The following is a 21,932-nucleotide window of genomic DNA, read 5'->3' as shown; positions in this document are numbered from 1 at the left end:
CGAATATGATTTTGCATCCGCTTTATTATTTTGTATATATGGTGTACTGTAGTAATTATGGATCATCAAGTTTGTTTATATTAGCCAAGATTATTGGACTGTTTGCACACGTTGTGTGAAGAGTGCATAGTTGCTCTTTTGGAAGGAAAGGCAGATTCAGAAAACGACTCTTTTAAAGCGTTGGAGCCTTCGAAATGCAATTTTAAGCCACCACCTGGTGTTGTTCGTTGCCCGGTTTGCAATCAGGTGAAAAAAGTTGCGATTTCCATAGATTTTGTACGGTTAAACTGTTTAATAAATTTTATCAGTTTTTCATTAATTTAAGTAGTTTAATTTAGAGAAGCATTAAAAATTATATTTATTTGTCATCAAATAATTAATGTCTATTTTTATATTGCATTTTTTCTCCAGGACACGAATGTCGGAAATGATGTTCGTTGGGTGAAGCATTTGGTTCGTGATTACCTGGCAAGTCGGCATAAGACGGGTCAATCTGCTGAAACAGGAACAAAAGAAGCCAGTTGTGAGTCATGCAAAGCGAAGCGAGCAGCTGTGGCTGGATGTTACGATTGTGAGAATTTTTTGTGCGACAACTGTTTCTATGCTCATCGTTTTATGAGATGTTTTGACAATCATCGGGTATGTGGATTTTAAAATTTTCAAATTATTCGTATGGAATAATTATCTTGTAGGTATTTGAATTTAACGAATTCGCGAACTCTGCTAAAGCGGAACTTGGTTCAAGATTGCTGACTTGTCAAATTCATACGAACGAATTTATCAGACATTTTTGTTTCACATGCCGAGTTAGAAAATTTTTCAAATGTAAAATTTTTAGAAGAAAAATATAAATCGTTTAAGGTGTTGACGTGTCGTGATTGCACGATGCAGTTGCATGCACCACCGGAGCACAAGTTGGAGTTCATTAGTGCAAAATTGGTAGCGAATGTTCGAGAAGAAATACAAAGCTTAGTTTCAAAAGCGAAAGCAAAGGTAATTTTTTTAAATAACTTAGAATTAATGTAAAAGATAAATTTTCTTTACATTCGCATTTATTGAAATTGAAAAGTGGAAATATTTTTTATGTATTTATTTCTGTTGTTAAGATTGTTGTTCTTCTAGAAAGCATGCTGCGAAAGCTTCACAGCCAACACTGACAAACGTTTGAAAGATTTAAATGCTAACGCGGATTTAGTGAGGCGGGAAATTGAACATCATGCGAATATTTGCATTGAATGGATATGCAAAATTCGTGATAATTTACTTGCACAAGTAGAATATGCTCACAGCGAGTCTGAGCGAAAAATTGCCGAAAACAGTCGAAAATTGGATCTCACTTGTGAAAAAATGAACGACGCATTTCGGTAATTTTTTTTCTGTCGTTGGTTATATCAAGTTAAAATACATAGCAGTTGAGCATATATTTTTCAATGTGTTTACTGGTGCAGAAAGTTCAGTGAATGATTTTTTTAGTATTTTTTGCAATTTCATTTTTGAATGTAACTGTAATTGTAAAACTGCATCGACCAGTCAGTCACATCTAGATTTACTTTTTGTTTTATGAATTGATACTGAAATTGAAGATTTGTTTTATTTCAGATTTACAGGTCGATTATTGAAAAAGGGAAGCACTTCAGAAATTTTAAGCACATCACGAATTATTGTTAGGCAGTTGGTGCAGTTGGTTCACAGCATTCCTAGTGCTGAGGTGTCGACGAATGTAGTATTTACGAAAGATATAGATGCATTTATGAAAGCCGCCTCTTCGACTTTTGGTTCTGTCAGCAGTATGTACTGAGATTTAATAATTAGAATATTTCCTATTTGTAATTGTTATTACTTTATAACATGATTTTATTAGTTAAAAATAGAAATTAATTTATTTTATTAGTTAAAGAGGGTCAGAAGGAGTTGATTACGCCGAAAATATCGCCTTGGTTTCTTGGGAATACTTCATCGCCGTCATCGTCGACAGGACAGCTAATGCAAAATGCTTGCTATTCGAATCCAACTGCATCATATGTTGCTTCAACACTTTCTGGCGGTATTAGTGCAGATGTTGGACAACAGATGCGAAATTATGGCAACAATACTTCCAGTATTGGATCATTTTCAGCGGCATCCAATTACGATACTGATTATGCAAATAATGTGATGATGACTGCATCAAAAACTACTTGTTCAATGACTGTCTACAAGGGTAAATTATTTGTTTGGAATATCATTTGTCTTGATTTTGAAAAGTTTGATTTTTAAATTTTTACTTAGAAAGTAACAAATTAAATAATTATTTGGGAAATAGTCTTCTCAATTCGAATGCAGCATTAACTCTGGGCATGCGTCAAATGGTAATCGGCTGTGATGGATTTTATATTGATGATTTTTTCTTTCTTTATTATCTCTTCACCATAATTTCAGCCGACAGTGCATGATGAATATAAAGATGATCTTTCGAACTTTTCTTCAACTTGCTATTTCGATCGAATATCGAATTTGTTCCCAGCGGCCAACGTTTCTAGCAGTAGCGGTGTGAATGCTTACAGTTTTTGCAATAATTTTTCTCATCTGTCAGAATACACTGGGCCGGCATTTTTTCATTCTTCACTTTTGCAAAATTCTTCCACTACAACATTGTCAACGTGGTCAATGCCATCAACCGTCAGGCGCCCAATTACCATGAATGAAATGAAAATTAAGTAAAGTTTAATGCATCGCTTAGTTTATTATTATTATTGGTTTATTCATTTTATGGTGTGAATTTAGAGCAAATTTTGGAGAAGCAGGCTCAGGACCGGGTCAGTTCTGCTTACCACAAGGCTTTTGCATCACTCCAGAAGGGGAATTGATCGTCGCTGATACTCAGAATCACCGGATTCAGGTGTTAGATTTGAATGGTCAGTCAAAGACGATATTTTCAAAAATGACTGACCATCAGCATTTGATCAGTCCACGTCGAGTGAGAATATAGAATGCTATATATATATATATATGCATTTTTTTGAATAATTCACCGAAAACAGCAAATAGTAATCAGTTAATTTAATTTTAATATTTTGCATGAATAAAAAAAGGAAATTATGAAATTTTCATCGTAATAATTAAGGTAAGATTAAAGTTTATCTATCATGTTATGTTATGTAATGTAAATTGTAATTGAATGAATGTTTTGAAGTGTATTATTTTTGTAATTTTTTAAGAAGGTGAAAAGTTATGCGTTTATTTAAATTAAAAAATATTTTTTTGTATCTTAGGTTATTTTGTCGAGAGATGGAACACAAATTATTGTCGGTGATTGTCCAAATGATCAGACGCGTTTGGTATATTTCACACGCTGCGGGAAGTACATAAAGCACAACAGTAAGAGGAAGGGGCGGATATTTTTGCAGTTTTGTTGCAATATTTGCATGCATTTATTGTGCATAATTCAGGTACTCCATTTGTGCAAGCGTTGCGTGGTTTGGCGATCAGTTGGAAAGGGGAAATTGTCATGATTGACATGTCAGAGGAATCGGTCATCTTTCTTACTGAATCCTTTGAAATATTGCACTGCTTCTCTTATCAACCGGCAGTAGGTGAACCTTCCGATTTAGCTGTCGTTGGCGATGAATTGTACATTGCAGATTTGAGCAGTCATACTGTTTCTGTTTTTTCACATACAGGTCTATTTATTATTTTTTTTAATGAATTAAATTTGATATTAAAAGATTTTTTACATGATTTTGTGAATTAAACGTTTAATTTGCAATGTATTTTAATTTGTTTGTTTGATTTTAATTTCAATATTTAATCTTTTTAGGTTCAATTTTGCGTAAAATTGGTGGCGAACATTTCACTCCATATCCTTTCGGTGTTGATGTATCCGACGAAGGGGATGTAGTTGTAGGAAGTTGGCATGGAAATCAAATTTATGTTGTCGTATTTAAAAAGAATGGAGATTCGCTATGCCATTATCAGTGTTCTGAGATTCCAGTGAGCGAAAATTTGTATTGAATTAATTAATTAATTAATTAATATTTTGTTTATTAATTCAAGATGAAACGTTGCAATGGCTTGCGCATCACTTCTCAGGGATTCATTGCTATAATGTCGATGGAATCTTGTTCTTTTCTGGTGCTAGACACACTTTACGTAAAGCGGTCGCCGGATCGCCATAATGCTTAAAAAGTTTTTCACAATTATGAATTTCATTCATTCAACAAAATACATTGCTCTGTGATTGATTTAAAGAAGACTCGATGCAAAAGCGGTGTCGTTGTTTTTCCACTCCTACTTTGTATTGCTTACTCTCTTCATACCAAAGATATTCACTTTGTTGTGTTATTATATTTAATTGTTATTTTTTTTAATTTTTATTCATCTCAATTTCTTTTTTTACTTTTTTTCTTCTACATCTAGGTACGATGTGCCTAAAACAGTACATTGTATGCATGTATGTATGTATTTTTTAAAGATCAACAAACATGAAATGTGCCTAACATTTCAGTTCTTTTTTCGAATTTAAATGGCTGTTGCCTACTTGCCTGTTATTGTTACTGTTACGTTGTCAATTTTGTTAATGGAAAGTTGGTATTTTTTCTTCCTTCTACAGCATTTATTTATTTATTTATTTATTTACGTACAAATATTTATTTATTTATTTATTCATTTGCTCAAGGTCTTGTTTGTGATGCGTGAGGGTAATTTGCAAAGGGTGATTTACTCCCGCAAGGAAGTTGTGTTGTTGTTCATTGGCGGGTTTAGCTTTTTCTCAAGCTTTGTTTCTTTCTGTTCCACTTGACTACACACGCAGACTGTCAAATGCGACTTTTATCATTTACATACTGTTGCCAAAGTTTTGCGGAATACAACAATCTCTGTATATTATATTCTACATTACACATCATTCTTTTATTTTTCTTTTTCGGCAGCGTTATTTTTTTTTATAAATTTATTCTCTGGTATTTAAAATTACATTCCGTATAACTTTTGTTTTTTGCTTTTCATTATCATCAACTTGGATTATTTATTATTATTATTATTATTCTTATTATTTGCGTATTCACTTTTTCAAAAATTGTCTTAATCAGATCGCTTATTCTTCGCTAATATTCTCTCTATTCGGTTCTGATGTTTTCTTTACTTTTCTTAAGATACAGTTGTATTCCGTTTTGCATATTATATATATATATATGATGGTAATGATTTAGATTTGTTTTTTAACTCTTGATGAACGTTCTTTTGGATATTTTTGTAGCGACGATGATGAAAATGTACCAATCGTAGATTGTTAATGTCAATCACTAATCAAGATAATGTATCTTTGATTTCGGTTTGCAGTGGGACACAAAAATTATTTTTCTCAGTTCCTTTCTTGCTTCTGTTTGGTGTCTGATTTTTAATTTTTTGACAACGGAATTATTTGATCCATTTTTTTCATAATGGCAAGAGATGATTGTTTATACTTATTTGTCTTTTTGTATTGTGATTTTCTTATACTATGAAAATTTATGGAAGCTGCTGAAGTTGATTGGAGAAAATGAAAATTGTCTCAGCTTGCCCGGTTTTAGAAAAAGAATTTATATTCGCTTTTCGAATTCTATTTTCAAATTACTCTGAATTTGTTTTAATTATATACATATAGTAATGTAGCATCCAGTTTAAGTAATTTCGCATAGGATCGATTTTGAACAATTTCAGTCAATGCAATTGATGAACAGTTTAATAATAAAATATTTCACAAACTATATACTCGAAAGTGATTTATTTATTTCCTCCAAAAATGACCTTTTATTTTACGAGTTTTCAAAATACAAACGAAAAAGATAATGCTATATACCAGTGAAATATATTATCCCAAAAATGTTGGAATTCATTAACAGAAAATCAACAAAACATAACAACAGTATGCTCTTAAAGTTATTATTATTATTATTATTTACGTACAGACAAATATACTATTTATATTGATCAGTTAGTGTCACATTACATTTGGCAAAGACAATATAATATTGGAAAGAAACAGGCGAGAATGACTAAAAATGGCAATAAATACTGACTCTGATCTTGTTGTGCATAAGGATCCTGTAACTTTGGACCGCTGGCATATTTTTCGCTACTTCCCAAAGTGTCATCAGAAAAATGATCCACTTCCTCTATAACGGTTTCTATACTATCGCTTCGTTTTTCTACAGAGATATCCGCATCATTTAAACGTGGTACGTCTGAAAGGAAGAACATAAGCAGAAACAAAGTGAGGAAACAAATAAATTATGCCAAAGATTTGCTTCACACACAATTTCACTCACCTTCTACAGTTCCTCGCAAAACATACAGTGCATTCACTTTCGGATTGTCTATCCCAATCTTAATGAAAAATCTGATTTAAAGTAAAAATTTTCAAAATTTTACTGAAAAACATTAGGATATTTGGATATTATCACTTTAAAAATTTATCAAATAAATTTTAACCAACATCATAATAATTTTTATGCAAAGACAAGTTTTAGGTTGCTAAAATAAAACATGGTGTAATATATTTATTCTTACATGAATAAAGCGAACTTTTAATTTTCCGTTGAAATGGATGCTAGAGCTCTTCAGATAAAGCATGCTATTTTGCACTCTGAACGGCACATATTCGTCATGCGCAACTCCATGTCCAACAAGAGAAAATATATCCAAATGTTTTATTACAACTTTATCATTCAAAGCTACATCGAAAACCTAAAATAAAACAACATTTCTGCATTAAATTAAAGACTTGTCAAATTTTATTAAAATATCACACGTTAAAAATAAAATGCAATAAAATTTCCATTCCCGCATATGCATATGACTAATTGCAAACTATGCTAAATTGATTTTAAATCAATCGACTGCTGCTATATGCAAAATCAGATACAGTGTGTTCGTTATTCACTAGGTGTTATAATTAGAATAAGTGAATTAGCACTGTGTCTAAAGATTAGAATTCTACCAAAAATAGCAGGTAATTAAACAGTTTTCAGGGCGGCTGAAAATTCAAACCTTTTGACCAGGAGCGTTGAAGTACACCTCGCTGAACTTCAAAACCAAAACATAATCACCTTCTTCTGGAATTGTTATTTCATATTCAAAACTTTTCGTATGATACCGTTCAGTCTGGTATAAAATCTGATCGCTGGGTGAAACCCGTTCAATTATAAACCGCTTTCCATAATCAGACGATATTCCTATAACGCCCTCTAGAGGATCTTCTCGATAATGCACTCCGAAGTCGTCTATATGTGCACGACCACCTACAAATTTGGAAAGCTTCATTTTATAACAATTCAAACCAATTTTTCTTATTCATCTCTACGTAAATAATTCTATTTAAATTTTTATCATCAATCGTGTACCCACTCCTCATGATACTAGCTTATTATCAATGAATGAAATCTAACATTTTGCCTAAATTAATTAATGTATTTAATGTTTTGCTTACGAGCTTTTCGATTCAACTGGAAATGCTATTTAAACATAGTTTACTGTATAAAATGTGCAACAAAATTTACAGCAAACCATTTTGGGTGTAAATTAAGGAAATAAAACTTAAACAACACTAATTAGAATTAACCAAATTTAATTCATACTATCACCAAAATAACTTCAGAAGATTAAAATATGTTATTTTCAATATTCAATGCAAGACAAAAAAGCTTCACTTGAAAATTTTCATATTTAAATTCCACATACTGAAACATAACAATCAGAAAAAAACACTTCTAATTAATAATTATAACACCAATTAGTTACCTTCTGCTCACTTGAATGGTAAACTTTAAAAAAATATAAATATTTATAAATTAGATAAAATCTGTTCTAATTAAAATTTTCTTATCAATAATAAAGACAATTTCAATTCTGATGTTATATTCCATTTTCCCAAATTTATATCTGAACATTATTTAGCTATTTTTTACCTGCATTGATTGCGTCGATGACTTCGCCAGCTGCGTAACTAGTAAATGTCGCATCAGAAATAGAAAGAATAAAAATTATTGCACAACGAAAAACATCCATTTAAATTTACCTAAGTTAAATTAAAGTAATAAGACTACAGTAATAATATGTAATAAAGTAAATAACTAAACTGCGTAATTTTCAATGGTTATTTTAATGTTGCGTAATTACTGTGTTTATATTGATCAAATTTTGGATGAATGATTAGCTTTACAACATTTTATTCATTATGCATATAATATAATAATGAAATCAAATTCCAAGTTATCTTTCAGGAAATAAAGTTGACATGTGCAACATAAAATTCTTTTCAATTGTTTCTGTTAATAATACTCAAGTTTGCTTTATGAATTTGCCGTTCATTTATAAATCATTGAAAGACATTTTCATGCGCATTGTCAAGATAAATGTTTTCCATTAAATTTATTGTAACTTATATCAAATAATTAATTAATATATTACACATTTTGAAATTACAAATATAAAAGTAATGTAAATTACCGTGGAAAATTCAGCAAGATTTGTATACATAAAGATTTTTAAAGCATATAAAACGATATGAACCATAAACTGAAAAATCAATAAGCAAAGTAAATAAACAATTCATTATTGATATTCAACATTATATTCAAATATATAATTCCGTGTAACTGAAAGTTATATTATTGTAAATAAAGATAAAAAATGCTTGCTAATTTACTCAGTGAGAAATTTAAAGTATTACATATATAGCAGAAAATTTAATACTCATTGATAAGAAACGAATATGAAATATCACATGATTTAAGAAAGTCACATAAATCATTTAGTATAGAATCGACTAGCAAGTTCAGTTCTTGGATTTTTAAACAAACAGAAGATTCACAGATCGCATTTTTTCCATCAAATGCATCGTTTTCAGTGCCAGAATTGCTAACAGTCTCTGTTATTTCTAAACCAAAAAGGTCCATATCATCTTGATCAAAAAGTGGAAGAGACGCTTTGTAATCGTATTCTGAAGAATTCTGTTCAGCAATGTCAACTTCAGACAACTTCAAAGAGATCCACTTTATAATTTCGTCTTCACAATTCTGAATGCGATTGGAAAATTCATCGAGCTGATTTATTTTATCTTTTCCAATGGAACTTTCACGAAGAGCATGTACAGTACCTTTCGCTTTTCCCAATTTCCGAAAAGTGGCACAACCTGAATCAAAACCAGCATTGAAACCAGCTTGCATTTCACACTGTTCCGTTTCACTCATAAGTGATCGATATGCAAGCATAAATTTCTGATACTGATGATGGATAAAATCTATCTTATCAATCTTTCTATCATCTTGCTGATCGTCCTCCAATTCATCTGCCATGCGTAACTAAAGCAATGCAATTAAATTAAATTTAAATTAAATACATTTCAAAATAGAACAAATTATTCACAATTATCAGTTGAACGATCTGAAATACAACTGAAACCAGTATGATATAAAATAAAGCAATGCTTTTTTGAATTTTTTATAGGATAAAAAATTGAATTTACTTACTCTATCAGTAAAGTAATTATAAGTGATGATCATGTTCGAATACACAGTAATTTATTCATACTAATATACTGTATAAATCAAAGTAAAGTAGATGCATTTTTAGTTTTGACTATTTGTATGATTGGCAATGGTTAATTACGATACACCTTGGTGAGCGTTAAATAAACATTCACACATGATAAGTCTTTTGTTTCGATGCGATTTTAAGGATTGAAAAATACCGCCCCACTGTGTTGGACGATGTGGTTGGTAATGAAGAAGCTGTGGAAAGACTGAAAGTTTTCGCCAGACAAGGAAATGTACCAAATTTGATAATTTCGGTATTAAAAAATTTGATATTTGATTAAAAATAATATCTGATTTTCTGCGTTGTAGGGTCCCCCCGGTACTGGCAAAACAACAAGTATTCTTTGCTTGGCACGAGAAATGCTTGGATCTGCTTTTGGAAATGCTGTTTTAGAGCTCAACGCTTCTAATGATAGGTGAGGTTTATGCTACCACTCTAAAACTTTCTTATCTTACTCATGCATCGCTTAGATCAAACGCTTAGAAAAATTATGTTCTTGATTTTTGAATTCATGCACATGTACATGTTTGTTTATTAGGTGATTTACTGGTAATTTCTTTTCAGTTTTAGCATTCTTATTTTATTTTTTATGTAAATTTATCATATGAACTTTATTCTACTTACAATAACTGTGTGCGTACTTTTCTGTATTGATGAATTTTGAATAGTAAAGCTAAGCGATGGTACAGTAATGAAGGTTGTGCTTGAGTTTCTATTTTATTTTGTTAAACTTTCATTTTTGTTATTCGTCTATAAATCAATTAATTATGTTGAGCATTAAAATGCTGTTAAAATTATTTATTTTAAGGGGTATTGATGTTATTCGAAACAAAGTGAAAATGTTTGCTCAACAAAGAGTGACTCTTCCCGCTGGAAAGCAGAAAATTGTCATCTTAGACGAAGCAGACAGTATGACAGATGGAGCACAGCAAGCTTTGAGGCGAACTATGGAAATTTACAGCAAAACTACTCGATTCGTTTTTGCCTGCAATGAGTCAGATAAAATTATTGGTATTTGAATACTGTTTGCATTTTAAAATGTTACTAATTTGAAATTACATTTTAAAGCATTTTATGAACAATTTTTAATGGAAAACGAAATGAAAAGAAATTAATTTTTCCATTTTAATTAAGAACCGATCCAGTCTCGTTGTGCAATAATTCGTTTCACATATTTGCTAAATGCGCAAATTTTGGCTCGAATTTTGACAGTTTGCCGTATGGAAAATGTGAATTATACAAAGGATGGTCTTGAAGATCTTGTTTTCACTGCTCGGGGTGACATGAGAATTGTACTTCTATTTAAGCATAGTTTTTCTCTTTTTGTGAAACATTATTTAAATTTTAATTTTTTAGGCTCTAAACAATTTACAGTCTTGCGTTGCTGGTTCTGGATTTGTAAACTCGGAGAATGTTTTCAAAGTAAATTTCACTTGCACATTACGTGATTGTGGTTTTTCTTCTGTAAATTTGTGCGTATTTAACTAAATATGCAGATCTGCGATGAACCTCATCCTCTCGTCGTAAAAGACATGTTGGATCATTGCAGCCGAGCAGACCAGCACGAAGCGCACGAAGTTATAAACCATTTATGGACGCTTGGCTATTCAGCTGAGGATATTGTCGGCACTATATATCGTGTTTGCAAGTCGCACAGTTTGCCAGTAGCGTTGAAAATAAGTTTTCTCAAAGTTGGTGACAAATTGTTTGTTCTTCATAAATTGATGTATGTTGTAAATTTTTTATTTTCCAGGAAATTGGTCTAACCCATATGCGCGCTGCGCAGGGAAGAGGCTCTCTGTTACAACTATCCGCTCTGGTGGCACGTTTATGCAGATGCGCACTGCCGGCAAACCAGAAGGCAAATCTGGAAGTTTAATATGATAACACATTTGGTGAAAACAGTTATTTACATTAAAAAAATCTATGGTAAAACAAGATGAATTTAAAAAAAATAATCACTGAGATGATAACAACTGCTGTAGAATAATATCTTGAATGTATTCGGATCCTAAAATTGAAAACATAATGATATAATAATGATTGATACTACATTTTATATATAGGTGTGCATTGTCCAGTTGCGAGAAAGCTCACCTGCACTGTCGGCAGTAGTTATTTGTCGTTCTAATTCCAATTTTTTATTCGCACAAGCTAACATGCTTTCATCAACGGTATCCTTTGAAATCAGCTTAATCACATGAACATCTCTGAAATGTAGGATCATTTGAAGTGCGTGCATAAATGTGGAAATGAAATTTAAAAACAAACTGCTAACTTTTTCTGTCCAACTCGATGACAACGATCCTCAGCCTGACGATCGTTGTGTGGATTGTAATCAATATCATAAAGCACTATAACGTTGGCCGAGGTGAGGTTGATGCCCAAACCTCCGGCACGAGTAGAAAGCAAGAAAATGAATATATCTTCAGATGAATTGAACATATCAATCAATTGTTGTCTGAAAAAAAATGTAGATAGAGAATAATGTTTTTTTCTCTTTTTATCACATATATATTTGAATGTTCAGTTTGGGCACCTTTCAACAACCGGCGTTTGACCATCCAAACGTAAATAGCGGATCTGTTTCAGATTTAAAAATTCTTCAAGAACATCAAGAACAATAACAAACTGACTAAACAGAAGCACCTTGTTTCCCTTAAACAAATAAAATTCGAATTTTTCACATTTTAATTAACCTGTTTATTAATTACCTGTTGCTTGGCTTCGGCCAAAATGCCATCAAGAGCAATCAACTTGCCAGAGTCGTTGATAGCACTGTCCGATAACTTCAAACGATTCAATTTCTTAAACAACATTAAACCACATTATTTTGTTTTGCTTTTTTTTGTAAAAATTTACTTTGTGCTGGCAGCATAATTTGTGAATTTCAAAATCAGATTTGAGCATCAAATCCTCCACTACTTCAGACAACTGAAATTTCTTGTAAACTTTTTCCTCAAAAAACAAAAGTGAAATAAATTAAAATCGAACGCAATTGTGTTGCATAATAAATTCATACTTTGGCCACCACTTTGGCAATTTTATTCAATTTTTTCTCCTTGTAATGCCATCTCAACAACAGCGGATGATTAGCAGCTTTACGAAGCTTCATGATCATCGATGTCAACCGCCCTGATGATGATGATGGTGCGTCCGAACAATTCTCTTGACGAGATTTCAAAATTTCCGTACATTCGGCCACAATTTCACTGTAAATTTCACGCTGCAAATTGGTCAATTCACAAAACTGCAATTTTTCATGCTTCTCAGGCAACTGATGCAAAACCTGCCGTTGAAAACAATAATAATAATTATTATTATTAATAATTTCAAATTAAAGCAATAACAAACATCCGATTTCAATCGTCTAAGTGTAAATGGTGATACGATTCTTTTCGCTTGTTCAATTCGACATTGTTCTCCTTCTGGGGAAGAAATATTTTTCTAAATGAACAAATAATAAATAATCCATCTAGCAAGAAAATGATCTATTTTTTCGTATAAATTTACCAGTTGAAACAAGCTTGATAAATCGTCCAAGCAAATTTTGAGCTTTCTGAATATCTTCGGCATAATAAAGTACAGCAACGATATCAACTCAATCAGACTGTTTTGCAAAGGCGTGCCCGTCAGCAGAATTCTGTGCTTTGTCTAAGAAAAAAACATAAATTAATATTCTTTAATAAACAGAGTTGAATTTAAAAATAAAAAACAAAATTTGCACACTTTAATCGACATCAGTTGCTTGTATCTGTGGGTTCGGTAATTTTTCAACATATGCGCTTCGTCAAAAATGGCAACATCCGCCAGTATACGTTTCATGAAATGCCGATCTTCCGCATTAGATGAGATCGAAGTGTAACTATACAACAATTACAAGTGAAATTCTAATTGTAAGAATTGCAAAAAAAAGACTAACGTTGTCAAAATAACGTCTGCTTCGACATGCTTATTATAATACTGTCGTCTGATCCAAGCTCGGTCGGATTGACTTCCGTAATAAGTTAACAATTTCAGTGAAGGACACCATTTTTGAATTTCTCTCAGCCAGTTGTCTAGAACAAGAAAAAGAAATAATTCAAATTTGAAAATGAGTTCAAAAAATTGGAATTTTGTAAAAATCTACCCAAAGTAGATGATGGTACAATAATGAAGACAGGACCGCCGAAATTGTTCTCTTTCAAATAAGCCAAAAATGCTATTACTTGTATAGTTTTTCCCAAGCCCTGAAGAAAATGGAATTAATTTTCAATTCAGATGATAAAATTTCAAAAATAAAATGGACCATTTCGTCGGCTAAAATGCCACCCAAATTTTGCCGGTAAATCAAACTGAGCCAATTCAATCCGACAAGTTGATACGGTTTCAGTTCTAAACTGGAAGAGAGAAAAAAAATATATGTACAAAAAAATAATATATACCATTCCCCCCTCAACTAAATTGCTCACTCGTGTGCAATTAAATTCGGCTGCTTCACCAAACCGTTGTCGGTTTTCATCATCAATTCCACTTCCATTTCCAATTTCGACGATACAGTGTGACATTTGTACAACAAAAAATCCAACCGATTCTGAGATACCAACGAGTCAATGTAGGCAATGCACAAGTTGGTGGAAAATCCTTTTGCGTTTTCAAATTTTTCAATCTCAAAAAAGAGGAATAATTTTCCTTTTATAAATTAGAATAAAATTTAAAAAAAATTTCATCAAACCAACCATATCATCATAAGATTCAAATGGACGAAGTTCAACAATTGCGTTTGCCATTCGTTCCGAACAACGTGGTAAAGCAGCTAGCTGAGACGGGTCGGCAGAACGGAAAAACTCCAAACATTTCGCCTAATGAAAAAATAAAAATAAGTCAGTTTTCTTTTAATAATTGAATAACTGGGATTAAAATTATCACCTCCATATCACGTCGTTTCAATACTATCGGCTTTTTGAATTGCAATTTGGCATCGGTATCAACATCCATCTTGACGGCTTCATCCACATCGTTATCACTGCCAGAAGCACTGTCATCAGAATAATTTTCATCTTTCGTCGAAGATGAATATGAATCCTGCTTCGAAGCATCACTGTCCTCCCCTTCATCGGAACGGTAAACCACTCTCCGAAGATGCTTAGCTTGTTGTTCCTCCACCAAGACGGGTTCCTCCTTTACAGCGGAGCTGGTGGTACAAGCGACAGCATCGTCAGTTTCTTCTTCATCTGAACTGAGAACAAAACGCCTCTTGAAAAACTGCTTTACAGTAAGCGGAGCTTCTTTGGCCGGTTTTTGAGCAACACTTTCAACTGGACTATCACTTTTTGATTTAACATCTTCGTCATTAATATGATTTTCCTCCTCATCTCCTTCTTTTTCAGACAAAAGTTCCTCTGCTAAAAACGCTCGTCGCATTTGTTTTCTTTGCTGGTGTTTTCTTTCTTTGCGCAGTTTTCGCAACATATCAAAACTGCTTTGAGCCTTTGTAAAACTGTACACTTGTTTAGCATTGGAATTTTGCTTCATGATCATTTTTGTTTCTGCTTGCAATTCTTTAGCAATTTGATGTCGTCGACGTTCAGCTTAAAAAATAAAGAAATCGACACAACCATTTGAAATTAACCAACCAATAAAAATGAACAGTTTTAATAATCTCATACCTGCCAGTCGTTTTGCTTTTTTCTTACTCAACCATTGTTCTTCTTCACTTTCAGACGATGGCTTGTACTCGCTAATATCAGATTGATCATCTATTTCTTCCTCGTTGTCAGACACTTCCAAATTAGAGAGTTCTTCATCAGCAGATAACTTCGGCTTTTTTGTCGTTGACGGATGATCTGACGAAGATACGTCAGAAAGTGAATCATCATCACTGTAGTCATCTTCCAAATCCAACCTTGCAAAAGTTATAATAATGCAAATTAAAAAAACAATCAAATAAACCCCTCCAGAACAAAAACTTACTTGGAACTGCTAGAAGCGGGTTCTTTCCAACGATTAATGCTATCGGCTAAATTAAATATTTCAAATTGTATTAAATAACAGCATAAAAAATATATTCCATAAAATTGCACATCTAAAATTAAATCTTTTACATGTTTCAAACTTACATAGTAAAGCATTGCTTTTCGACGGTGTGTTTGTTTCAGATGGTACAGAAAAATCTGATACAACGGGACTTTCAGCAACCATAGTCATTTGTTTCGCTTCATTAGCGTTCAATTCACCATTTTCTCGTACCTTATTAGCAAGATTACTGTAGCTCGACGAACCAATAAATTTATACTTTTCAAAAATGTCCAATTCAGACTCCATTCAACAATACTGCATTCACAGATTCAATCCAAAGTTGCTTTAATCAAATTCACAGTTGTGCTAAAATAAGAAACATCATTTCCGTTACATACACATGTGTATAATAAAACATTTTTATTTATATCATATTTCATGTTCTAACATTCTTCATACAAGTGATAAATAAAAACTGCACTACAATCGAATGAAGATTATTAAAATTCAAATTCAAAATATTAAGGAAATGAGCTTAATTAAATAATTCAACAACAAGTATGTCAAAGTTGACTGCCTGCAAGATTAACCGATTAAAATTTACTTGTAGATGTCCACTCGTAGTAAAAGAAAGATAAATAATATTAAATAAGCATATTCTTACAATGAACAATCATCAATAATATATGTGCACCTGAATAAACTAAAATTGTCGGCAAAAATTCAATAATCTATGTTGAAATGATGTCATCTTTAAATTAAATCATAATTTAACGTACATCCTTCTTTCGTAAATTATTGAAACTTACATAAAAATAACGCAAAACTATATAAGTTTACTTTAAACACAAATCGTGTTTATTATTTAAGAAACAATAAAAAAAATGACAAACACTAATTTCCCCTCATTTATCTATCGTTATTATATACAATAACAAGCATAAATATACATGCAAAATACACAATAAATTTATATATAATAATATAAAAACAAAGCTTTTCATTTAAAATTAATGTTTCAAATCAAAATAAAATAAAAGACATTAAAAAATTATGAATAAATATCGAGTTCAATCTAACATATACTTTAAATGTAAATAAAACGTTATATCAAATTCTATATTATTTACAATTATAAATTCAAATAATATGCTTTCAGAACGACAGAACAAACTAATAATGCAACAAAGAAGAAAAAATATAGTTTAACTTCACTGGAAAGCATGTCTATATTGAAGCATGGTTGAACATATGACAGATTAAAAACAAGCTGTTTAACTTACGATCATAATAGTAAATCATACATCCATATAATTAAATCAAAAATCTAAAATTCATACCTTACTAAATAAATCTATTACAAGAAAAATTTCACAACTTCACACTGCCAGACTGAAAAAAAATACGCAAATGCTTAAAACCGGAAATTATGCTATACCGTACGTCACTCCAACTAAAATAAGGTTATGCAGGTATTATCATATTCAAATTTTGAAATATCTGTGCATTAAATTAGATATCACTTAATTCAGAACATCATAAAATAAATTTATTTTAAAGTTTTGTTAAATAAATTTTTATTATATACAAATACATTTTATTTAATCTAGCAAAATAGTTATATATAAAATATAAAAGCTGTATGTAAAACATAGGCATCAAAGAACAGTTGTATATGGAATTTTTAATAGATGTAATCAATTTGGCATTAACTGCTTTTTATTATAATTCTATTTCAAAATAAATAATATTACAATGCATATTGTACGTATTGTAATAACATGTTGTTCAAGACAAATACAGTAATAAGCATTTTTCAGTAACCTGAAGTAATGTAACGTTGCCAAATAAAAAGTTAATATGCTAAAATTCCTTATATAATAATGAAAACTAACTTTTATTTATGTTATCTGTTACAAATTTTAATTAAACATTATTTGATAAGAATTCGAGTTATTTAAACCTGAAAGTCATTTTATGGTATTTCGGTTGACTAAATCTGAATTGTCTTTGTTCTAAACCAATTGTTTCTTTATTGTTTAGGAAATTGTCTGTTGTTTTAGTTTACTTATAATATGGGCAGATAAGAATTTTGTGATTTTATAATTTTTTGGTATGCTTTAGTATTTAAATATTTATTGCTTATTTAAAATCTTTATTATTATTTAGTATTTTTGTCACTCTCCACTTTCAGGCTTCTGTACGTTTAATTTCTATTTTATCTAAATCTTCTTTTGTATTTTAAGTTATCTATTTGTTGAGCATACTGAATAATAATGCGTAATTCTGTTGACTGTGAATAAATTTTTTTGTATTTGATGATTTATAAAAAACTAATTTCTTTGAAATATAAAAGTTATGTTATGAAAAATAAAACTTGTTTTGAATTATCTTTTGTAGGATGCATTGTTGATGAAGAGAGATGTTTAGTGCTTGTTTCATCATTTTTCAAATTCAGGTTTTATTGTTTTATTATTTTTATCGGATTTCTTTATTTCGATTTAGTGCATGTTGATAATGGTTTTTCTGGTGAAAACTTTTCTTACTTTAAAGTACATCAGTGTTGTGATTTAATTGAACAGTAATTTTAAAATTTAAAGCGTATAATAAATGTCATGTGATTCTTACATTTAATTTGAAAATGTCTGCTTGTATTTTAGTACATGTTTTGTATTATAGGAAAAGTGTTATTGGACAAGTTAAAAGAGATGGAAATTGAAGTGAATGTATTATTAAAACAAGCTGGGAAAACAACAAATGCAGAAGAACGCTTACGATTGTTAAGTGAAATTGGGCAATTAATCATAGATGATGAAAGTTCAACCCCTTTAAATGGCTTTTTCGATGAAATTGTTCAGCTAGTATTTAGATTTCCAAATTTTGATTTACTTGACTTTTTGACCAGTTTTTGTGGATTAGCTTGTCGTACTGAAGTGTACTTAGTGGAACGTGCTGTACCAATAATATTAAATATGCTCAGCGAAGCTGATGATCATCTTTTGAAAAGAATTCTTTCGTCGATGGCGTTAATTTATCATTCTGCTTTAAAATGGGTTTTACGAAAGCCACCATCTCAGTTTGGCGTCGATCCAACCTGGCATGCTGTGAGCGAATTTATAACAGGCGTATTATCATGGCTTGAGTCTGAAAACGAAGGTATCAAAATTTATGCGTTTAAATTTTTGGAGCGTTGCATTTTGGCGAAAATTGAAGAATCGTGGAACCTGAAATCTTCTGCATACGGTTGTCAGTTAGTGACTGAGTTGCAAGCTAGTAACGATCTGTTGTTTTCAAGTCTCACACGACAACTGGTCGCGCCGCACATTTCCTTCAGTGGTCTCAGCGTGTGTTTGAAAAGTTTAACTGATATTGTTAGAAATGATGCAACGTTTTTGGATCGATTTTTGAATTGTTGCAAAAAATTAATTGTTGACATCCCACCAACTTTATCTCACAGGCAAATGGAAAGTTTGTTTAAGGTGATGCGATTTCATTTGACTACATTGGTGAAATTGCCATGCTTGTCTAAAGCTGTATTGGAAATTGCGTCAATTTTGCATAAACTTGGCATCAGTCCTGCCGAATTAGCACATCTGACAGGTGTTAGTAGGTCTAAGTCTGGGAAGAGATCAGCTACTGAAGATGATTTCAATACTGATGAATTCAATTCAGCTGAAAGAAATAAAAAAGATCATGATGCACATTTGAAACGGGTATATGGTTTTCTAGGTGACAGTTTGACGCCAGAAAACTGTGTTCAGTTAATATTAGCCGCTTTTCCATATCTATATAACAATATACCAGAAAAGTTTTTGCAGGAATACGCACCCATTGATTTTTTGCCTATTAACGAACAGATTGATCGTATTTTAAATACCATCGCATCTGTGATTTGTTCAGCTGGTTTGTCTTTTAATTTGAAATTGAACAATAAGAAACACGTGAAAAAAAGTGAAGAAAAGAAAGATGCTGATCTTGCTGATAGAGATGACGATGAAGATGTAGATGGAGAAAGAGGAAGGATATTGTCATATGATCAAAATGAAAATCAGTCAACGTCGAAATTGGTAGTGAAAGTGCTAGATTTGGTTGACAAAGTTGCGCCGTTACCAATGCAACACACGCGTTCAGTGATTCAGAATTCATTTCAACGTATTTTGAATCTTAAAAAATGTGAGCTTGGATATGAAGATGCAGAAAATCAAAGACATATTTTAATAACAATGTGTAGCTTGTATGAAATGGCTGAATTGAAAGAGAAATTATTGCAAGAAATTGTTGCAGAGGCTTCAAGTTCTGGTGAACTAGCTTTGCAATTACTTTATTACCAGTATTCAATTTATTTACAACTGAGAAGACAAAATAACACAACAGCAACGGAAAAAGCCTTAAACCAGTATAACAGCACACTGGATAGTTTGTTATCTGCTTTGCTATCCGGTGGTGAGATTCAGCTTAATTTATTCTGTCGTCTGGTTGTCTATGCACCTCAATTATCCGTGCAGGCGTTACAAGTGTTGAAACAAGGTTGCAAACAACACAGCACTTACATTCCTTGCTTGAACATGTTTACTTCAGTAATTAAGCATCGTCCTGGTCAGAAAAAGGAATTGTTTGCTGAATTTGCTAGCTTGTCGACATTTGATGATGACACAGCAATTGTAAATGGTTGGCTTGAAAAGTTAAATTCACTTTACAGATATCCTCCTACGAAAGATTTGGTAAAAGAATTGGCATTGAATCATTTGCATTCACTTGAGCAAGAGGTACCTCCAGAATATCTGTCGCTAGATGAGAATGAAGAAAAACAGTGGGATGAAAGATCAGTTCGAATATGTTTTCGTGTGTATTGTCATTTATTTCCACAGCAAGTTGATTTTTTGCAGTTATTGCCAGATGTATACGTTGCTTGTGGTGTGAACGTGAAGCGTTTGATAAATACATACTTGTCCAAGCCGATAAAGCAAAGTTCCATCCCTGTGAATGACATTGTAGAGTTGGTGAAACAGTGTCCAAGAAATGCTGAAGCTTTGATACCTCGCATATTGGAACCTTGGTTGGATAAGAATTCACTGAATGCCGAATTAGTGGATGCAGTTTGGACGTTGTATTCAAAACGTCGGCCGGATGTTCGATTTTTAATACCGGTTCTTCCAGCTTTGAATAAGGAGCAGTTTATTAGCTTGTTGCCGAAATTAATTCGTCTTCCCGCGCAGATATTCAAGATGATCACTGGCAAAGTAGTCTGTAGTAGTTCAGGATCGAAAACTGTCATCACAGCTGATGAGCTTTGGCTTGAGATGTGTGAGCTCGAAGTGACAAATGAAAACGATTTCACTCAGTTGTTGAATTTGTTTGGTGCATTGTTGCAAAACAAACGTATGTTTAGCAGTGATTTGTTAAGTGGTATAATCAAGCAAATTAGCGAACGACAAGTGGTCCCAGCCATTTTCTTCCATACCATTCCATTGCTGCTTGAAGCACAAGCATCACTTGACAATCTGATTGGTAGTGTTTTGCAAAAATTTGTCACCAAACAAATTTGGAAACAAGGAGATGATGTATGGCAGGCTTTTGTGCAATGTTCATCGAAACTGAAAATCCATGGCTATGCGGCTTTGCTTCAACTTCCGGCTTCACAGCTTCGAAATGCCATTGAAACTTGTCCAGAAATTTGGCAAGATTTATTGAAGCACATTGAAAATGTGGGAAGTCAACAGAAAGCATCGATAACAAAAGATTGTGTAAATGAACTGGAAAAGCAACGACAATTGGCTGTTGAAAATGACGAGAAAGCCAAATCGGTTAACTGTTGAAAGAATTAAAATGTAGATTACATTTGTAACTGTGATTTTGAACAATATTTGATAGCCATAATAAATTTGTGAATATATATATATATATATATAAAGTGTTACACTTAACTCGAGAAAAAAGGCCTAAGGTTTCTTCTATTGTTTCACTAAATTAAATACATTCTAGTTATTTAAATTTTAAATTAGCACATACGTAAAATGCTATTGATTTTGAAAAGGCACTAAAGATTAATGTAGGAAGATATTTATATTGTATTTTTTTCAGTATTTGTAACGTGGAATTATTTCAAACGTAGTGTTCCAAGTTCATTTTGAAAATAGTGTTAATATGAGATGTTGAATTAAAATAAGAATCAAAAAGGGACGTAAGGAAAATAAACATTTTTAATAATTATTATAACTGCTGTAATGACTAATTGAAAGCATTCATTTTAGCTACAACTTTAATCTGACAGAAGTTTAATGAAAATAATCCTAAAAGCTGATAAATAATGATTGATTACTAGAGCACTAATATATATTCATTTTCAATGAACAGCTTATGATGAAACGGTACTTTTTGAAAAT

The 21,932-nt window shown here is 31.8% G+C and overlaps 6 protein-coding genes across 6 annotated transcripts; 3 read left to right on the top strand and 3 right to left on the bottom strand.

The window, feature by feature from the left end:
- Positions 1-57: 57 nt before the first annotated feature.
- On the top strand, positions 58-4,161 carry Tsp_00130 (zinc finger protein). Its single transcript, XM_003375837.1, is given in 16 exon segments — positions 58-69; positions 85-234; positions 412-639; positions 693-806; positions 862-993; positions 1,123-1,364; positions 1,600-1,787; positions 1,892-2,200; positions 2,269-2,348; positions 2,419-2,542; positions 2,573-2,696; positions 2,764-2,956; positions 3,252-3,357; positions 3,429-3,659; positions 3,797-3,969; positions 4,033-4,161. The coding sequence occupies 16 exon segments, from the start codon at positions 58-60 to the stop codon at positions 4,159-4,161; spliced, it is 2,535 nt and encodes an 844-aa protein (XP_003375885.1).
- Positions 4,162-5,961: 1,800 nt separating this feature from the next.
- Tsp_00131 (PDZ domain protein) lies at positions 5,962-8,022 on the bottom strand. The gene is made up of 5 exons (XM_003375836.1): positions 7,923-8,022; positions 7,006-7,256; positions 6,526-6,702; positions 6,285-6,342; positions 5,962-6,200 (listed from the first exon to the last, which is right to left on the bottom strand). Exons 1-5 carry the CDS (start codon positions 8,020-8,022, stop codon positions 5,962-5,964), a joined length of 825 nt encoding a protein of 274 aa, XP_003375884.1.
- A 680-nt stretch (positions 8,023-8,702) lies between these two features.
- Positions 8,703-9,311, bottom strand: Tsp_00132 (conserved hypothetical protein). The gene has a single exon (XM_003375835.1). It carries the CDS (start codon positions 9,309-9,311, stop codon positions 8,703-8,705), a length of 609 nt encoding a protein of 202 aa, XP_003375883.1.
- Positions 9,312-9,911: 600 nt separating this feature from the next.
- Positions 9,912-11,436, top strand: Tsp_00133 (replication factor C subunit 2). The gene is made up of 6 exons (XM_003375834.1): positions 9,912-9,967; positions 10,361-10,563; positions 10,687-10,844; positions 10,927-10,974; positions 11,049-11,208; positions 11,306-11,436. The coding sequence occupies exons 1-6, from the start codon at positions 9,912-9,914 to the stop codon at positions 11,434-11,436; spliced, it is 756 nt and encodes a 251-aa protein (XP_003375882.1).
- Positions 11,437-11,510: 74 nt separating this feature from the next.
- Positions 11,511-15,855, bottom strand: Tsp_00134 (domain protein, SNF2 family). The gene is made up of 19 exons (XM_003375833.1): positions 15,651-15,855; positions 15,505-15,550; positions 15,201-15,436; positions 14,461-15,122; positions 14,271-14,393; positions 14,004-14,200; positions 13,841-13,931; positions 13,682-13,781; positions 13,475-13,610; positions 13,282-13,417; positions 13,066-13,206; positions 12,907-12,999; positions 12,575-12,841; positions 12,415-12,510; positions 12,267-12,341; positions 12,092-12,210; positions 11,831-12,013; positions 11,650-11,762; positions 11,511-11,563 (listed from the first exon to the last, which is right to left on the bottom strand). Exons 1-19 carry the CDS (start codon positions 15,853-15,855, stop codon positions 11,511-11,513), a joined length of 3,072 nt encoding a protein of 1,023 aa, XP_003375881.1.
- A 2,357-nt stretch (positions 15,856-18,212) lies between these two features.
- Positions 18,213-21,365, top strand: Tsp_00135 (conserved hypothetical protein). Its single transcript, XM_003375832.1, has one exon. The coding sequence runs from the start codon at positions 18,213-18,215 to the stop codon at positions 21,363-21,365; it is 3,153 nt and encodes a 1,050-aa protein (XP_003375880.1).
- Positions 21,366-21,932: the final 567 nt, after the last annotated feature.

The sequence above is a fragment of the Trichinella spiralis genome, assembly GCF_000181795.1.
Source record: "Trichinella spiralis strain ISS 195 chromosome Unknown Scfld4, whole genome shotgun sequence".
Taxonomy (NCBI): Eukaryota; Metazoa; Nematoda; class Enoplea; order Trichinellida; family Trichinellidae; genus Trichinella; species Trichinella spiralis.
Note: the sequence above shows the minus strand (reverse complement) of the source record. Positions and strands in the feature narration are given on the sequence as shown.